Source organism: Bidens hawaiensis, unplaced genomic scaffold (genome assembly GCF_021521415.1).
Source record: "Bidens hawaiensis isolate Kalapana, Puna unplaced genomic scaffold, B.hawaiensis_p1.1 tig00008535_1, whole genome shotgun sequence".
Taxonomy (NCBI): domain Eukaryota; kingdom Viridiplantae; phylum Streptophyta; class Magnoliopsida; order Asterales; family Asteraceae; genus Bidens; species Bidens hawaiensis.
In genome coordinates, this window is record NW_027491610.1 from 320409 (window position 1) to 339064 (window position 18656).

General features: G+C 34.0%; 1 protein-coding gene across 1 annotated transcript; it reads right to left on the bottom strand.

Moving 5' to 3' along the window:
- Window positions 1–9944: 9944 nt before the first annotated feature.
- LOC143529319 (nudix hydrolase 23, chloroplastic-like) lies at window positions 9945–13776 on the bottom strand. The gene is made up of 7 exons (XM_077025142.1): window positions 13352–13776; window positions 11798–11929; window positions 11644–11720; window positions 11398–11533; window positions 10740–10880; window positions 10590–10648; window positions 9945–10301 (listed from the first exon to the last, which is right to left on the bottom strand). The coding sequence occupies exons 1-7, from the start codon at window positions 13574–13576 to the stop codon at window positions 10241–10243; spliced, it is 831 nt and encodes a 276-aa protein (XP_076881257.1). The 5' UTR covers window positions 13577–13776; the 3' UTR covers window positions 9945–10240.
- Window positions 13777–18656: the final 4880 nt, after the last annotated feature.

Here is an 18656-nt window from a genome sequence, read left to right on the forward strand (position 1 = left end):
TGTTTTCATGTTTTTTTTATTTTGAGTTCCTTGTTTGAGATTCCTTGCTTACCGGTTATAGTTCTTGTTGGTCTGCTACATTATTCATGGTTGTTTTTATTCCACCAGTTGAGTCTTCTCTTTGAACACACCCACAAAGCCACCGTCACAGACACCCATGCGAAACGAAACATGAAGAGAAAAGAACTACACTTCATCACAGAAACACAAACATATATTGTCTTAATAACATTAGGCTTGTATCAATACCAAAATAAGCATACCCCTTTTTCATCTTTTTTTTAATCAACTTTTTCTCTCTGTTATGATTTGATAAGCAGTAACACCGAACTTAAAACCCGAGACACAAAGTCATCTTCACACCAACAACCCAGAAGATGAACCAGAACACACACTAAACCAACCCGTTAAAGATCAAGACACGGACACACCAAAGATTAACCAGACTCCAAAAGAAGAGGTTGTACCATAAAACAGACAGATCAAGATACCTAGTAACCTATCCATGCAGACACGAATAATACAGCAGACCAAAAAACTTTGACAACTACAGCGTCACGCCAACCCAAAGACACACCCAGTACCCCACCCCCCAAACTCCCCTTCTTTTTAATCATTCGTACCTATTGACGAGGACAATGGCTTTCGGTCAAAATTACTCCCTTTACTGTTATTGCTTCAGCCGAGGCGATTCTACCCATGGCAACCCTCCACATAAACAAGCTATTCCTTTTGCCATTTTCCCATTCAAACTTTCGCCTTCCTATAACAAATTTTATGCAAAGCTCTTGGACTTGGCCTAGGGAGACACTTTAAGTTCTCCTGCAGAGCGTTACTGCTTGAGCCCCCACTAAAATATTTTAGGGCGTCCTATAAGTTTATTATAAAGGGGGATTGGTACTCTCTCAAACAGAGGAGAAACATAAAAGATCACATTGTAGAAAATTCCTTAATTCCCTAACGGTTGAAAGCAAAAAATCTTTTACATTAATGCCAATGCCATTCCAACCGATATGCATTGCAAAAATACTTTAGAACCTCTAGTTGATGATGAAACAGGAGGAACATGAAAACAACGCAATATACAAACAGCCGAGTGAGATACCAAATAAATATTGTGTATAACCAGAGCATGCATTGACAGTAGTCGACATGAGTCTAACCTGTTTCAACTTGACAATCGTGGTACGTCTTGAACCGTTCACCCTTATAATGTTTCATTCATACCATCCTAATGTTATGTTATAGTTTACAGTGATAAACAAATTTACGTAACTTTTACCGGAAAAGAAAAAAACATTGCAAGATGAATCCCCTGCATACCAAAAGTTGTCAAAAGGAAATTAGCATTTCTCAAAATACACCCTTAGGCTAAACAAAATGTCGTTGTTGTCATTACTAAGAAAGGGTTATCTGCAATTGTTCCATACAACAGATCTAGTGTTACCTGTAACCGAGGATAAACGAGTCAATGATGATGAATCGATTAAAGATGCAGACAATCTTGTTGTACACAAACAACAAGGAGCAAGCAACAAGCGTACCACATAAGATAAGGGTGAAGACACTCGTAACAGCTTCCTTTCGCATCACCGATTCCATCATGGCAGAAGCAGGTAATAATGCCACCTTAGGTGCTGGCTTTCGCTTTCAAGTTGGTCCTGTCTATATAAGACCTTTGGGCAAGATCATAATGCCACATGAACACATGATAGCAATACCTTGCACCATGAGAGGGTTAGAATGGGTTCGAGTGGACAAACTCTCCTAACAGGATTGCTCTGCATCGGGAATTGCGTTCATTTGGAAGAAACAATATTTGTTAGCATCTGTCAGCCTGGAAACGGCTGATGTCCCATTCTGGCGTATGAGTGGCAATGGATATTGTAATATCCCAATTAGTTTTTGGCAAGCAAATGAAATGATAGGGAAGTCTGACGGTTGTATTGGATGGTATGACCTTCAGGTTTGAAAATGCAACGAAATTGTGATGTTACATAAGATGAAGGGCCGGCATTTGTGGCTAATGTGCCGAAAGGTATGTGCTTGCTTGAGGTATCTTACTAGACACCTCTAGCAAGCATACTTTCTGGCACATCAGCCACAAATGTTGGTCCTTCATCTACATAACAACTCACTGTCATTGTATTTTCAGACCCGGTAGTCACATCGTCCAACATGGTCGTCCGATTTCCCTGTCATTTTAGTTGCCCGCTAAGGACCCATTGGGATATTACAACAACCTCATCTTCTCATACGTCATAATGAGACATCAACAAGGGAATACGACTGACTAATGCTAATGCATGTCGACTGTTGCTCCATCCTAATGAACACAATTCCCAGTGCCGAGAAATCTTATCAAGAAAGTCTATCCACTCAAACCCTTTCTAACAATCTCATGGTGCAAGGTATTGCCTTAATGGGTCCATGGGCCGAAGCATACCGAAGGTGGCATTAAAATCTTTCCCAAAGAACAAAGGTCTTACAAGACAAGACCAACTTGAAAATGAGAATCAACACCAGAGGTAGCATTACTATCTGCTTCTGCCATGATGAAATCATTGATGCTAACAAATGTATTTGCGAAAGGAAGCTGTTATGAGCTTATTTACCCTTATCTCGTGGGACGCCTGTTACTTTCTCTCTGTCATTTGCGTATAACAAGATTGCCAGCATCTTCAATTGATTTGTCATTATCACCATCGAGATCATTGACTCGTCTACCTTTGGTTACACAAAATATTAGATTTGTTGTACAGAACGGTTGCAGATGTCCCTTTCATAGTAACGACATCAAAACATTTTATTTAGCCTAAGGGTGTATTTTAATAAATGCTAATATCTTTTTGACAAGCTTCATGTAATCTTCTTCATTGTCATGCAAGGGAGCCATCTTGCAACGTTTGCCCGGAAGAAGGTACATAAATATGTTGATCACAATAATGTATAGCGGAAGCTAAGGATGGTATAAAAAAGATTATAAGGGTGAATGGTCAAGACCTACCACCATTGTCATGTTGACATACAAGCCTAGGACAAGGTAGACTTTAGGCTAGACCTATGTCAACTGTTGCCTATGCCTGCTTTGTTAATACACGATATTCAGTTGATATCTCACCCGGCTGTTTGTCTATTGCATCGTTTTCATATTCCTCTGTTGGTGTTTCCTCATCGATAAGAAGGTCTAAAGGATTTCTATTATACAATTCGGTTGGAATGACAATGGCATTAATGTAACAGAAGTTTTGCTTCCAACCATTAAGGGAATTAAGTAACTTTCTATAATGTAGTCTTTTACGTTTCTCTTGTGTTCAAAAGAGTACCAATCCCCTTGCGTAATAAACTTATAGATATCCCTAAAATATTTTAGTGAGGGCTCAAGTAGCAACGCTCTACACAAGAACTCAAAGTGCGTCGTATGAATCTAAGAGTTATGTCCTTAAAAACATTAGCTTTGCCATGAAATTTGATTTAGGAAGGCGAAGGTTTAAATGGGAAAAGAAGCTAGGTAGTTCCGAAGTCACTACACTATCCAACTTTTTACACATAGGATGCCTTTTTTGTCGCATAGCAAGTTGGTTTCGTTGTTTAAAAAACAAAAATACAATATTAATAATATATATGATAACACTATTAAAAAAAGTTGTTTAAAAAATATATATACTAAATAGAGAAGAAAGGTGATGCAAAAGAAGAAATTATGGTAATATTGTCAGTAGAGAGACTGAGTGAGAAGAAATTTATCACCTATATGTAAAAGAAAAGGTGGTGGACGCACAGAGCACGTGAAATTTTAAATTTATCTTTTAGTGTGTACAAAGTTAGATAGTGAAAGATTCTTGTAAAAAAAAGGCATCCTATGTGTAAAAAGTTGGACGCATATACGACTTGTACATCTTTCTTCGGAATGTGTCCGCCTACAGTAAGTTGGGAGTGCAAACAAGCCAAACTACTCAAGCTCAGATCAATAGAAATCTCGGAATGAGCCGCGCTTTTTCAAGTCCGACTCTCAAATAATGCTCGTCTATTTATCGGGCACGAGCTCGAGCGTAAGGTGTTTTTTAGTTTTGTCTTTTTAGACTAATTTAATGTTTTAGTTTTACATTACTCAGTCGAGCTTTGGCTCATTTAAAGTACTACACGAGCTTGAACCGAGTTTAGGCTAGTCTAAAGTGGTTTTCAAAATACATAAAAATAATCAAAAACATACATAAACTAGTTAATAAAGAATAAACCTGAGCTTTAAAAAACAACTAACGAGTCAATCTCAAGCTTTAAAAAAGAGCTCTAAACAAGCCGAGCTCGAACTTGGCTCTCGTTTACACCCCTATCAATAGTAAGTTGATATCAAATATGAAAATTAGTCTTTTGACATGCTATTTTAAACATTATAAAACAAAAGTACAAAAGTGATATTTAAATTTATAAAATCAACCATAAAGTGCTTTAACTCAACAACCTTTGTAGGGAAGTGGTAGCTCGTGGGTGAAGATGGATGAACAAAGACCAAAACGTTTCTTTTCCAAGATGTATCCACACCAAGTAAATAAGTTCATGCTAGTCTCTAACACCTACAAATGTCAAAAACAACAAGATGAATACTCTCTTTTGTTTGTTAGATCTAAGCAAGTAAATGAACATATGAACTAAGAACCAAAACAAATCACCCTGTGAACTAAGTGGAGACTAGACAAGAGATGTTAAAACACAAAACACATGTGTTGTTGAGTGTGGAATCTAGAGGGGTTCATGTTTGTTGGAAGTTTTTGGGTTTAAAAGGTGTGGAAGAAGAGGACAATGATTTGATGGAAGTGAAATGATTCAAAAGAGAGTTTAAATTTTAAGATTTCATTGTAATCAACTATGTTGCAAATGAGTCCATGTATTTTAAGGATTGAGCAAGTTACACTAGATTATTTGGTTTTCAAAGTATAAACGTTTTTTATGCTCAACTTTTTGTAGTTTTTGTTTCTCTTAACTTATCTTATTTGAATGTAATGTTTAAGAGGGTGTTTGAGTGAGCTTCTAAAACTTGTTTATTTGTTATTTATTTGTTGAAAAGTAAAAGGCGTTTGGTAAACATCATCCAAAAGCTTTAAAATGAATCTCTTCAAAAATGTATTTTGCTTCTCAAAAAACAAATAAGCAAAATAACAAACCTATAAGCTCACCCAAACACCCCCTAAGTTTTAGTGGAATGGTAGGTTTATTTTTAATATTATATGTTAAATTTTAATTTTAAAAAAAAAGCAAAAAGAAAATGATTTTAACGTATGTGAGAGGAGTGTTGTTTATGATACAGGTGTTTTAAGGTAGTTCAGAGTGTAAATTACAAGATAATGCATGATTAGTGTAAATTGAGGTACTTGAGAAGAACACCCTTTCCTCTCTAAATACTACTCCCATTAGGTGAAAATTCTTTGGTCGGTTGACTGCACGAAATAAAAAAAACTATGTGTTCCCCACGCGCGCTGCGCGATGAATTCTGATAATTCTATCATAGACTCGAACATCTAAACGTGAAAATAAATGCGTATCATGCTGGTAGTTATCCTGTCTACGTATAATCTTAAGTGATCCTAAGCTTCTTTGCCTTAAAAAACACATGATCATAAGTCAAATCTATGAATATTTTTTTTGTTAAGGCACATGATAAAACCATGAAAACTTTGGGATGTTAAAGTTAAAAGTAAACAAAGTTTAGCAAAAAAAATGTTCTCGCTAAAAAGTTGAAACAATTTAAAAGTTTGGAGGGGATAAGTTGAAACAATCTAAAACTGAAGGACTAAAGTTGCAAAGATAAAAAAATATGGCTCAAAACTGAAACAGTTTAAAACTTAAGGGGTTAAATCAAAACAACCTAAAACCTAAAGACTAAAGTTGAAAATTTTAAAGTTTACCATAGCTTGATAGAGTATTTTTAAGTTTCCTTTAATATAGTATATAATTGAAAACTCAATTTAACACATCAAGACGTTTGTGTATAGGCTTCAAGTCGGCTGCCGACTAAATTGATCACCAAACCAATTTTGCAATAAAGCCTAAATTGATTTTTGTCTAAATATAAAATTTTAAAATTTAATTGGCTTACTAGATATTTTTTAGACATGTCTTATCATTTAAATATTTTATCTTATTTGTTTCAAAAATATCTACAAAAATTCAAAAAAAAAAAAAAAATCTTTGTTTATATAAATAACTTAACAAAAATGGCCAGAGGTGGTTTGGGGCATACCGTGAAGCGTATCGCTAAAGACGAAGTAAAATGAGCTTGAAAGATGTTGAGAGTGATGCCCATAAAAGTTTGGTGGCAATTGGGAGCAAGTTCAATGACATCATTGTTTTTAGTGAGGTTATGTGTAAAAACCATATATAGTGTTTAAACTAGATACGGTATAACACATTCCCGTCCTACATGTGAAGTGGATGAAGAAACCGGTGCTAGCACGAAAAAAATCAATGACATGTGAAGAAGGGACTATTCCAACCCAGAAATGCCAACTAGTGGTGGTTCAATAAATCAACGTGTGGTAGATAGAAATGAAGAAAAAAGAAAATTAAAGGTAAGGCTTCTGATGAATTTGTTTCAAAACTTTATGTAATGATGCTTACTAGAGAATGAAATTGATGTCATGAAAAAGAAAATCTAATTGAATCACCAAAGAAAAAAAAAGAAAAATAAAAGGTAAGGCTTTGTTTCAAACTTTATGCAATGATTCTTACTAGAGAATGAAATTGATGTCATGAAAAAGAAATCGAATTGAATCATCAAAGGCAAAGAATATGAACGAAAGGGCAGATGCAATGAAAGAAACGAAGCTAATGAGAATGCAACTTGTGAATTTTGAAGTTTTATGAAAATTAAATCCATGTTTGTTGTGTGTTTTATTATCAGTTTGTTTCCCATATTTTTGTAAGATACAGTTATATGGTGTTTGCATTTCATGTATTTGTAAGATAGTTGTTACGTGGTTGAACGGTTAAATAATGTTTGTTGTGACTTGTGTGTTTTATTATCATGTATGTATGCAATCATATTTATATAGTTCATTTATCTATTTTTATAACATTAAGGAGCATAGGAGTTTAAAAGGAAGATCTTGTAATAAATAAAGTGAAGAATCATGATGAACCTTCCAACTACCTAAAATGCTTGACTACGGTTTTCACAAACCTACAAACAAACAAGAAAATAAATTTCATAAATGTGATTAAATTAATTATTGTATAAATAAAGTTTCATCTAATACTTTCTCAAGAAAACAATTATACAATGAAAGTTTTTAATAGGTGGATCGCTAGGGGCTCCGCTAGTCGGGACTAATGGCCGGCTCGGGCTACCTTTAGCCAATGAGGACCGCATACGGAGTACCCGGCGTTACTTAGTTGGTCGTTCAAAAAAAACAATGAAAGTTTTTATTAGCTTCATGATTGTGAGATGAGAATGGAAAATTTTAGTGGAGAATCACACATATTTCCTCAATTCATTACATTATTAATTACACAATATCCAAATTTACTTATACAACTCAAACAAGAAATTACTTTTAAGACTTTAACACATGCTACACTTAAGGAACAAACACAACCCAAATATAACTAAGTACAATAACTTTATTAATTGTTCGAAGAACCCACCCCTTCGAGAACATATTGGATCACCTCCTGTGTTACACTTCCAACAATACCTTCAACTACATGTCCAACCATGTTATTCATGAAGTCATTCGGTTTTGTAGACCGTACACTATCAGGAAGACTCTTGGATTTGGGTAGTATTGCTCGAGAACTGGTTCTAGCCACAGGACACTTAATATGAACATCAAACTCACACAAACTGCATCGACAGAGCCATTGGTTTAAGCCATGTTGCTTACATATATCGCATTTGAACCCAGGTTTCTCGTATGGTGGTCTAAAACAAAGGCCAAGTGTGTGACCATGGGCTTCATGGGTTATTGACTGTGACATGGAAGCACAGGCAACATGCAAATCAAGTTGACAATCGCTACAATGGTACGAAAATCCGTTCCCATGGGACCCACAAGCATCACATTTGAAAATGCCTGAAAAGGTAAAAGAACAAGATCATGAGACTGATCGCTAGGGTGTTTTAAAGTCTGAGGAAGATCTGAACATGTTTTATGAAGATAAAAGTTGCATGAAACACAAGTATAATAAAGCGAGCCGGAAACACTCAGACTGCAAGCTAAACACGTAGCTTTACCAATGTCTGGAGTTGGAAAATTTTGAAGGCTTAAAGGATGTTTGTGACTGAAATGGTATATGGAGGAAGTACCCTCAAGGTTTTCCATTTTTTGAAGGTTTAATATGAACTCAAAAGAAGTGCAAATGGTAAAATATAGAGGCCAAATGTGATTATTTCTTTGACGTTGATTCCTAATAGTTTTGTATTTTTGTGTAAATTGTAAAACAAATGTTTCTAAACTCTCAAAGTGAAAATCACCTACATTAACAATAAAATTATCTAGCAATGTTTTCATAGCTAGATTTGATCGGTTGTCTTATTAGTTAACTGACTTGACCAGTTATATCGGAGTTAAGAACTAGATAATGTTATAATTAACTTTCAAAGATATTAAGACATTACATAAGAATAAGTAGTATATTAATAAAAAGTTTAATATAAGTATATTGTTATTATATACTTTATTTATATCTACATCATCTTTAAAAAGTTTTTGAGTTCAAAACCAAACGGCTAAAAAATCATTTTATGTTTGTTAAGTGTTAAACCAGTGAATTTATTTTCTAATCACAAATTTGTTTAGATAGTTTTCTTGATTAACTTTATCATTTAGTTGATTTTCCTACATTAAACATATAAATTAGATTTTACTTTTTCTATTTTGAACTTTATATTGAAGACGCGTTTACAATGACATGCATGTTTATGTTATTAATTTGAAAAGGATGATATTTTATCGTCTATTGTGTGTCTTATTATTACTTTTGATTTGACGATTAAACATATTCTAGGTTTTTTTTAACATTTAGTGTACGTCTTATTGTTTTTACTAATCGTTAAATTCCAATCATTTTTCAAACGATCTTGTTTAACAACCAAAAGTATTACTAAAAGTAGGTATGATCGTCTTCCTTGTTTCATCTGTTGTCTTGCCCTCGAAAAAATCGACAACATACCACCTTATAGTTCATTATAGTTCAAGTTGTAAGAAAATGATTTTTATTTGATAACATTGACCCGTTCACCTAAAAACAGGTCAATTAACGGGGTAAGTTAAAAAGAACTCTTCTGACCCATTACCGATTCTTGCTCTTTCATATAACTGCTGAAGCTTTCGGTACTAGATTTCCTCTACAATCAACTCTCCAATAAGCAATCTGACTGAGAATTATCGAGCTTTGCGACTTTGGCATATTTTCAAGAATCCGCTTAGCTTTGCAACTTCAGCATCAGAATTATTGAGCTTTTGTTGTTATGCTCGTTTCTTGTTTTCGTTATGAAATGCACGATTGTGTGTTTTTATTGTGACTAATGTAAACAATCAATCAAGCAATCATACCCTGTAAAAATCCCGTTAATAGCAAGGCTATTAATAGGGTCTTGGAAGGGTGAATGGACGTAGACAAACCGTACCTTTAGCCCAAAGGATGGAGAGATTGCTTCCAGAGAGACCTTCGGCTCCAAAATCAAGTGTATGAAGCCGTATAAAAGAAACAAAAGCTTCAACAAAAGACTTCTAGACAGCATAGGAAAAAACCCCCGATAAATACAATAACTTGATAATATTAATAGGGATTTTTACATATATCCCCTTATTAATAATAATAGTCATAATAACAAATACATAATAAAATAGTGATAATATTAGAAATATAATAATAATATTGTGACTAATGTAAACAAGACTATATTATAAGTTTAAGCTTCTGAATCCCTTTTTGCAGATTCAGACACTCTTTCTCTAATGACTATTTTACCCTTCTGGTAATAAAATGTGACACCGAGTAAACAGTTCAAATAACAAAGATGACTTAGTTGTAACAAAGTAAAATATAGTTTCAAAGAATCAAATATATGTTATATACTTATATCCACATTTTGAAGTTAATAAGTTGATAACAGAAGCTCAAAAACTTGACCATCCTAGAATATACAACTTTACGTAAGGGGTTTGCGACGAACCAAAAGCTGAATTAACATTTTGAAAAATGAAAAATGTTAACCGTCTCAACTGTCATTTTCCTTTTCTCAAATCCGCAGGTGATAGTCGAAAGTATATGCATGGATGTCTGAAGGACCCGTTCCAGGCCTGTAAACAACAATAGTTATATGTGAAACACGTTAACTACGCGATTTTGATGTGATTTGGATTTTACACTTTATTTCGCTCAATATTGGCAACCAACTTTACCAGTAAATTGCTTATGTGGCACTCGTTAAGTCGTTATCAACATGAAATTTATGCAACAAATGCATGTGAAAGAATTTTAAAAAAATTATCTATTTTTCAAAAATAATAACTAAATGGCAAAGCAGAGGTTGCATGCATATGCATATACATATACATATTAATTATGTAATACACAAAGTAACATACCTCTTGTTAATCAGCCCGTAGTGATACTTTGGTTTTCCGACCTTAATGTCCTCTATATACTACAAGAAACAAAAGAAAAAAAAACGATGAATACTTTAAGTTGTTACTAAACGAAGACAAAACACGAAAAACAGCAACAAAAACACGTACCAAGTTTAAGGTAATAAGCATTGATGAAAACGAAAGCGATTCATAAGGGATATCATCAAGTGCAAATAGCCTGCATTCTAATGATTCGGGCCCCGGTGAAAAGTGTGGCGTTATCAGCTTTGCCAAGAATATTACATAAGACTGCACCAACTTTCAAAAAAGTAAATAAATAAATCATCATCATCATCATCATCATCATCGTACTCAGTATATCCCACCAATAGCAATGCTATGGTAGGGTCTGAGGAGGGTAAGATGTAGACAGCCTTACCTCTATCCCATAGGGATAGAGAGGCTGCTTCCGGTGAGACCCCCGGCTCGATAGTAGTTTTGCATCAAGCTTTGGACATAAGGCACATAGCACTCAATCATCGGGACACCGGCTGATTGGTGCATGTGCCCTTGTCTTTCGGCTATCAACGCCACCACATGATGCCTGATTAACCTTCCGCCACTTTTAACGTTATTTTCACGAGATTAGTAAAATAACGTCAAAATTAGTGCAATTTTACTTTTGCCCACCCGAGGGTTCACACATATATACATTATATGCGCGCACCGCAAGCAGGGCTCAAAGTAAATAAATAAATAAATAATACAAATTGTAACAGAACCACAAATGAAAAGGTTTGATTATTTTAAAGGAATTTAGTCTCACATGGCCTATGAGAGGGATGTCTAGTTGAGCAAAAGGAGAAATAATTTTCACTTTAGCCCCTGCTTCTTCCCATGTTTCCCTAATAGCCCCTTCGCTAGCTGACTCACCAATCTCCATGTAACCAGCTGGAAGTGTCCTGTGAACAACAAAGCTTCATAAACTCACGGGTTGTGTTTTATCTCTAATGTGTTAAACGGGCCACATGTTATTTTTAAAATGTTTGGTTTCATGATAAGATATACATACCAAAGACCAAAAGAAGGTTGAATATTCCGCTTGCATAGCAAGATTTTGTTATCATGCTCGATTAAACAACCCACCACCTGAAACCATCATTTTTATATTTTATACATTTTTGGATATTAAAAAAAAGTGTCATATATATTATAAAAAAGCATACCATTTTTGGATTTTCATATGCAATTTTTCCACAAAGGGTACAAATAGCTCTTTCTTTCTCGTCACCATCGGGTATCTCGCGCTTCGTGGGACCCCCACATAACTGACAGAAGTTAATTTTACGAGCATTGTCCTACAGAGTGCTAAGTGTTACAAATAACTTCACATGAAATGGGTCAGTTTGACCCGAAACACTTAGTGTGTCAAAGTTTGAGCGACTTTCAACCCATTTGACTTGTGTGATCACGGATCAATGTTGAGCGAGTCTAAATGTGTTGAGTCGGGCTGTGAAAACCAGCAAACACATTTTTTCCACTTTTTGGACATTCATAAAGATAGCCTTATATAAGCAATAAAACTATATTAATACTATTAAAAATCCAACCTTTTTCAAAGAACATGGTATAAGAGGTCTTTATCCATTCGAATACACCTCATATATTTTTCAAACCGTTAAAGAAAAAACACTAACTATGCTCATTTAGCTAAAAGCAATGATCAAATATAATAGTAAAAAAGATTTAGCAATGTGCCAATCTCAATCATCACACAAATTATACAACGATAAATCATTACCCTAAAAAATTTTCTTTCTAGCAATGCAGGAGCTATCTATAATTCAATAGACTTGAATATACGAGTATTGCCTTGCAGAGTGCTTGCTACGTGTTACAGATAACTCAATACGAAACGGGTCAGTTTGACCCAAAACACTTACGCGTGTCGATAACAAAACATGATTACAAAAGTTATATTCTTTTGATGTTAATAGAAGTTTAGGCAGTAAAAACACAATTTGGGCGACCTACAACCCATTCAACGTGTATGATCATAGATCAATGTTAAGCGAGTCAGGCAGAGTTGAACAATCAGCAAATACGAATGTTTTATATATAAGCACTAAAACTATACTATTACCATTAAAAATCCAACCTTTTTTCAAGAATATGATATAAGATGTTTTTATGCATTTGAATACACCTCACATGACTTCCAACTCATAAGACCCATATGATCACAGATCAATGTTAAGCGAGTTTATCCACTTTTTTGACTTTCATGAGGAATGCCTTATATATAAGCACTAAAACTTTTTTTTCCCCGAACAGCAAAGCACTAAAACTATATTATTATTACCATTAAAAATCCAACCTTTTTTCAAGAACACGGCATAAGAGGTTTTTAATTTGTTTGAATACACCTTGTATGACTTTCAACCCACTACCCACGTGACCCGTACGACCACGGATAAATGTTAAAGGAATCTAAACGGGTTGGGCCCGGGTTGAGCTATCAGCATCTTTTATCTACCCTTTTGACATTCAATAAAAATCCAACCTTTTTCTAAGAACACGGTAAAAGACGTCTTTATGCATTCAAATACACCTCATACGACTTTCAACCCATTAAACATAATAACAAATTTTAACAATGGCCCAATCCAAACCATCACACAAATTATCCAACAACAATCATTACAACATTCAAGAAACCATCACCCTAATAAAAATTGCATCTTTAGCATCTAAACACAATCAAGAAACAAAAAACTTACAGTTAATCTAAAAGGTGCAGGTGCAGATGAAGAAGATGATGCAGCATCTGGGTTTGATTCAGAACGAATTGAAGAAGCTCTAAATTGTCTAAAACAAGGGGGTGATCTTGAAATTGTTAATCTGGAAGATGGTTTTGGATAACAATAATAATGATTGCCATGAAGCTTTAATCTTTGTAACAAGAACCCTGAAGAGGAACCCAGAAATTGTATGGTTCTGTGCATTATTAATATTATTATTCAAATTGATAGATGCAGTTTCATGAATCTTGATTTTGTTTTATCCTATTTGATCAAATGGTTTTTCCCCAAATCCAGTTGGGGTTTCATTTCCATCCAAAATGTTCGGATTTCAAAGAGTTAATATTAATAACAAGAATGGTCCTTTATGATTTCTTCAATTTCACATTATTATTACTTTTTTTCCCAAAAAGACCGTCAATGTTCGCAATCACGCTGGTGACCCGACGTTCCACCAATTCTTGGGGAAAACCCACTACTGAAAGCTCACCATGGTAAAACTCTAGCTTACGCGTAGTATATTGTCATGAATGAAACTCAAACATACGACCTCATCGAAAGAAAGTCACTGGGGTACGGCTAGAGCACTGCTCCTTTGATAATCATAGAAACTTAGAAAGAATTGATCCTGAGACGTAACCTCGACTCGTCGAGGTCCTCGAGGCTACTCTTGGGAAAATAAGTTGGCAGGGATCAATCATGGATATATAGTGTATGAGCATGTATATATAGACGTATATATAGACATCTTACAATTTTGTACATTATGTAGTAAACGACCCTTTATATATGTATGTGTGTGTATAAGGTGTATACGAGAGATTTATAGATGAAAAATGAAATATTGGAAATTGGTTACATTTTTTTTAACCAATAAGCGTTGAGCCGACCCTGATAGGTCGAATTGGATTGGCTGAAACATACAATATCTACCCTAATATAGGTGCATCTTCTATGTACATAGGCATTTAATTGATTTTTGATCTTCAGTTAGATTTTAATCATAACAAGTATGAGATTCTAGTCAATACGATATATTTATTGATTGTACCCGTCATAGTAGATGTTTTATTGATGGACGCAGATATAGATTGCAATCTTATTTTCTACGTGTTAGATCATGTCAAACTTTGTTGCGTTTGAATAAAATATATGCTTATCAAGTCTATAGATTAGAGTTGTTAGATCTTACCTTGCCTTGTAAAACATTGTTCAAAACGATATTTTCAAGTTATTATTTTGAGGCTTGATTTATTTTAGCATAATCTTTCTTGAACTATGCTCAAGCATGACATCTAATTTTTTTTTTACTTGATTAATAAAGTTAAAAAACAAGTTACTATTTTATGACAAAAGTTATATAACGTCTGAAATTATTTTTTATTAAATTAAAAAAGAGTAGCGGTGTAACTTATTGCCCACTTGCATTCTGTTTGTAAAAGAAAAAAATGATAATGGCATTGGCAAAGAAAAAAAATCCTTATTATTATGTTTTTTTAAATGTTTAGTATAAAATGATTGTACTAAAATATTAAAAAAGGACAGTTGTTAGTTGTTACTATATAAATTTTAGTTATCTTTGCAGCTAGCTTTTTAAATATCCTTAAAAAAGTAAAAAACTATATATTCTAGTAAATTGTAAATTGAAATCTATTCATTCATTATTAAAAAACCACTACAAGATATCTTTTATAATGATACAAATTCAGTAATGCATGTTTACTCATCCATAAAGTCCAATTTCAAATGTGGCTAAAAAAGAAAGTAGTAAACTTGTTAAATCAGCATCAACCAGTAATAATTATGTTAATTCAGGTATCTTCTACGTAGTGATAATCTTGAATACATAAATATTCTTAATTACTTTGGCGCCAATTTGTTACATAAAGATTGATATGCAGCATTGCATGCCTTGAATTTCTCCTCTGTAATAGCCTGTTCATGTACAACATTTTATTATTTTAACAGACAGTGCTAAAAAAACACCATCCAAATTCGTACAACAACATGTCCGTCATATCATCGAACCATTTTATGTCATAGGGGCCGTATAATGTCAAATCAAATCTGCACACTAGTGCTAGTTACATCATACGGGTTGTATGATAGGGTGAAAAATAATCACATGATTTGGCGAACAGCAATTGTCATACGACCCATATGATCAGTTTTGTGAATAGTGTGTCAGTTGTGTTTCTTTAGCCATGTTCCTTTTTTAATACTGTTAACATGAAAAAGGACCAACCGGGTCAACAAGCACCAAAGGGTATTTAATTGATTTAAACCTCATAAATCAATTTAGGGGTGTTTGGGATTGCTTATTTTAGTTCCTTATGACTTATAACTTTCATAAAAAAGTCATAAGGTGTTTGGCAAAATTGAAAGTTGTGAGGGGAATAAGCTATAAGTTACGCTTTTGTAACTTATAACTTATGAGAATAAGTTACAAGGAGGTGGAAATAAGGAATCCCAAACACCCCCTAATTAGAAAAATAGATTATTATTTTAACATTATATGCTTTTATTATAATATTTGAAAATACATTCATTAATCCGAACCGACCCGACCCAAATTAAAAGTTACCTTGTAAGGACCATCGTGATGATCCGGATGCCATTTCAGTGCGCGAGCCTGGTATCTGGAAACAAAAATGTTCATAACAAAGTCAATTTCCACCTTTGGTAACATTAAAAACTCAAATTGTAAGTTGTCACCATGATCATTGCGTTTAGACTATAAACATTTTTCTACCAATGATAATAAACCTTTAAAATACCATTACAGAAAATATATAGAAAAGCTTACGCGTTTTTAACATCTTCAAGGCTTAACGGCCCCGAATCAGTCAAACCAAGGGCAATCCTTTCTTTTCTTGAATCGGTTTCCACTCTTGCTGACTCATACTCCTCATTTTCCTCATCCTCTTCATCATCCTCGTCCTCGTCACCGTCATCGTCATCTTCCTCTTCCTCGTCATCGTCATCGTCATCGTCATCGTCATGACTTGAAGCGGGTTCAAAAGATCAACTTTCTAAGGTTTTTACTATCTATTACCATATGTATTACCCGAAAGTAGATTGATAAAAATGAGTGGATGTCATCGTCCTCTTTATTAATTAATTGACATCCTTCATATAAAATATAAAAAAACAAATTTTAGACTTCATTTATCATAAACAGTGCTAACGTGGCATTAGTTGATGCCATGTCAGCAGCAACATCAAATGCTGCATATGCAAAAATTGCTCAAGAAAACTAAAAATGTATAAATTCACTTACAAGTATGAAAAATATAAGTTATATTCGGATTTGAAAATAAACTCAGAGGCATACCGCATACATAGTAACATAGGTACTTACTTTTGTAGATCCGACTCCAACAATGAATACCTTTAATGTTGGGCCTGGGACCATAGAATCTTCCTAGCCCATAATGAAGATTTCTAAACACCTAAACACAATTTCATAAAACTCTGTAACAAATATATTAAAACAAAAAACAAAATTTTGTAACTAAATGTTACTTGTACATCAAACTAAGCAAATTAAAATACATGAAATTAGAGAATGAGAGTTACAAATTCCCGGTGGGTTCGTAGTCTACGATCGAGGAGAACCGGAGTTGAATGAAAGAGAGCATAAAAGGAGGATTTGTTTAAGTTAACCAGGGCTAACTTGGTTGCCATGTTCATGCCTACAATTACAAAGATCATGGATGGCGATAAAGGAATTATTATAATTTATAATGGGATGTAATTTAACTAAACAAAAATATTAGTTTCTCTCTATAATATATGAAGATCTTTTAAAAATCTCATATATCTCAATCTTTAAATATTTTACTAGTCAATTAATTAATTAATATATCTTTATTAACTAGTTTCTTTTCTTTACTCACAAGTCACAACCACTCGTAAAAATTACTAGATAAAATAAAGGTAAAGGAATGGATGAGAACGGGTCGGATCCTTAATAAATATTTATTTGTTTATATGAAAGGATAAAATGAAAACTCATGCGAGTTTAAAAAATCTGATTCTTTTAAATATACGTTCTGCAAGAAGGTTTTACTAATCATCTCAGTGACATGCTATATACAAAAGATATGCTGCTATTTGCACAAAACAGAGCTTGCGGTTTTATAATATAGATAGACCACATTGATGCTACTAACTCTAAACTTTAATAAAAATATATAAATATAATAAACTATTAACAAAAATGACAGAAGTATAATACAATATATCATTATATCGTGAGATGATTGAAAAATTAACATAAACGAGTACCACCTTACAAGTTGTCTTGTGCTGGCCTTAAAGACTCCCGAATCGGCTAATCCTCACCCGATTTGTCTCATTAACCTTGTTTTAACTCAAGCTCCACTATCATATCTTGCATTAACCTATAGCAAACTATGGTATCATGACTATCGTCACCAACCACACTGATGCCATTAAATTTCCATTGCATCTGCGACGCAAGCTGAACTCATACTGACCAAATCCTCATTATGTCCCTGCCGCAACGCGCGGGCATACGTATTAGTCAAATCATAAGTATATTATTAACTTCCTTACAACAAATAAAATTGAAATCCAAAAAAATTGATAAATATTAGAAATGAACATACAACAACAAACGTACCCAGTAAATCCCACCAATAGCAAAAGTTATTAGTAGGGTCTGGGGAAGGTGTGATGTAGACCTTACATCTATCCATGAGGATAGAGAAACTGTTTCCAAAGAGACCCCCCCACTCCAAAGCATGCAACATACAAATACACATGTACCAATAACAAAACATATAGTGGTAAAGTGGCGTAGTCAATAACCATCACCTATGAAATCGTAGAATCCAAATAGACATACCAAGCAAAGAACAAGCACAAACAAAATCCCCTAAAATGTAGAAGAGTCTATGTCCATATGCTAAGAAACAAAAGTGGCATTCTCTAATAGTCCTTAACCTTAATTTTACGTCTCCATGATGTCTTGTCGTGGACCATGTCCTCAAATAGGTGTAACTCTAGCAAATCCTGCCTAATCCGCTCCTCCCAAGTCCCAAGTCAATTTGGGTGTGCCTCTACTCCTTCCTTCTACATTGAGGGTTTTCACTGATCTAACTGACGATGTTACCTGTCTTCTCTCCACATGTCCATACCATTTCAAACTTTTTTCCGTAATACGAGAGATAAAAACTAGTGTGTATATATATATTAGCCAATTTCAAATAAACACTCAAGGCAATTTTAAAAAATGTAACGTCGCAATACGTGTGAA

What these genes read in the sequence shown, in the direction of transcription:
- LOC143529319 (XM_077025142.1), bottom strand. Translation starts at nt 13,576, where the DNA reads ATGCACAGAACCATACAATTTCTGGGTTCCTCTTCAGGGTTCTTGTTA. An exon ending in CTGCACCTTTTAGATTAACT is followed by an intron (nt 11,930 to 13,351) that starts GTAAGTTTTTTG and finishes AGCACTCTGTAG; the next exon opens with GACAATGCTCGTAAAATTAA. An exon ending in TACGGGCTGATTAACAAGAG is followed by an intron (nt 10,302 to 10,589) that starts GTATGTTACTTT and finishes TGTTGTTTACAG; the next exon opens with GCCTGGAACGGGTCCTTCAG.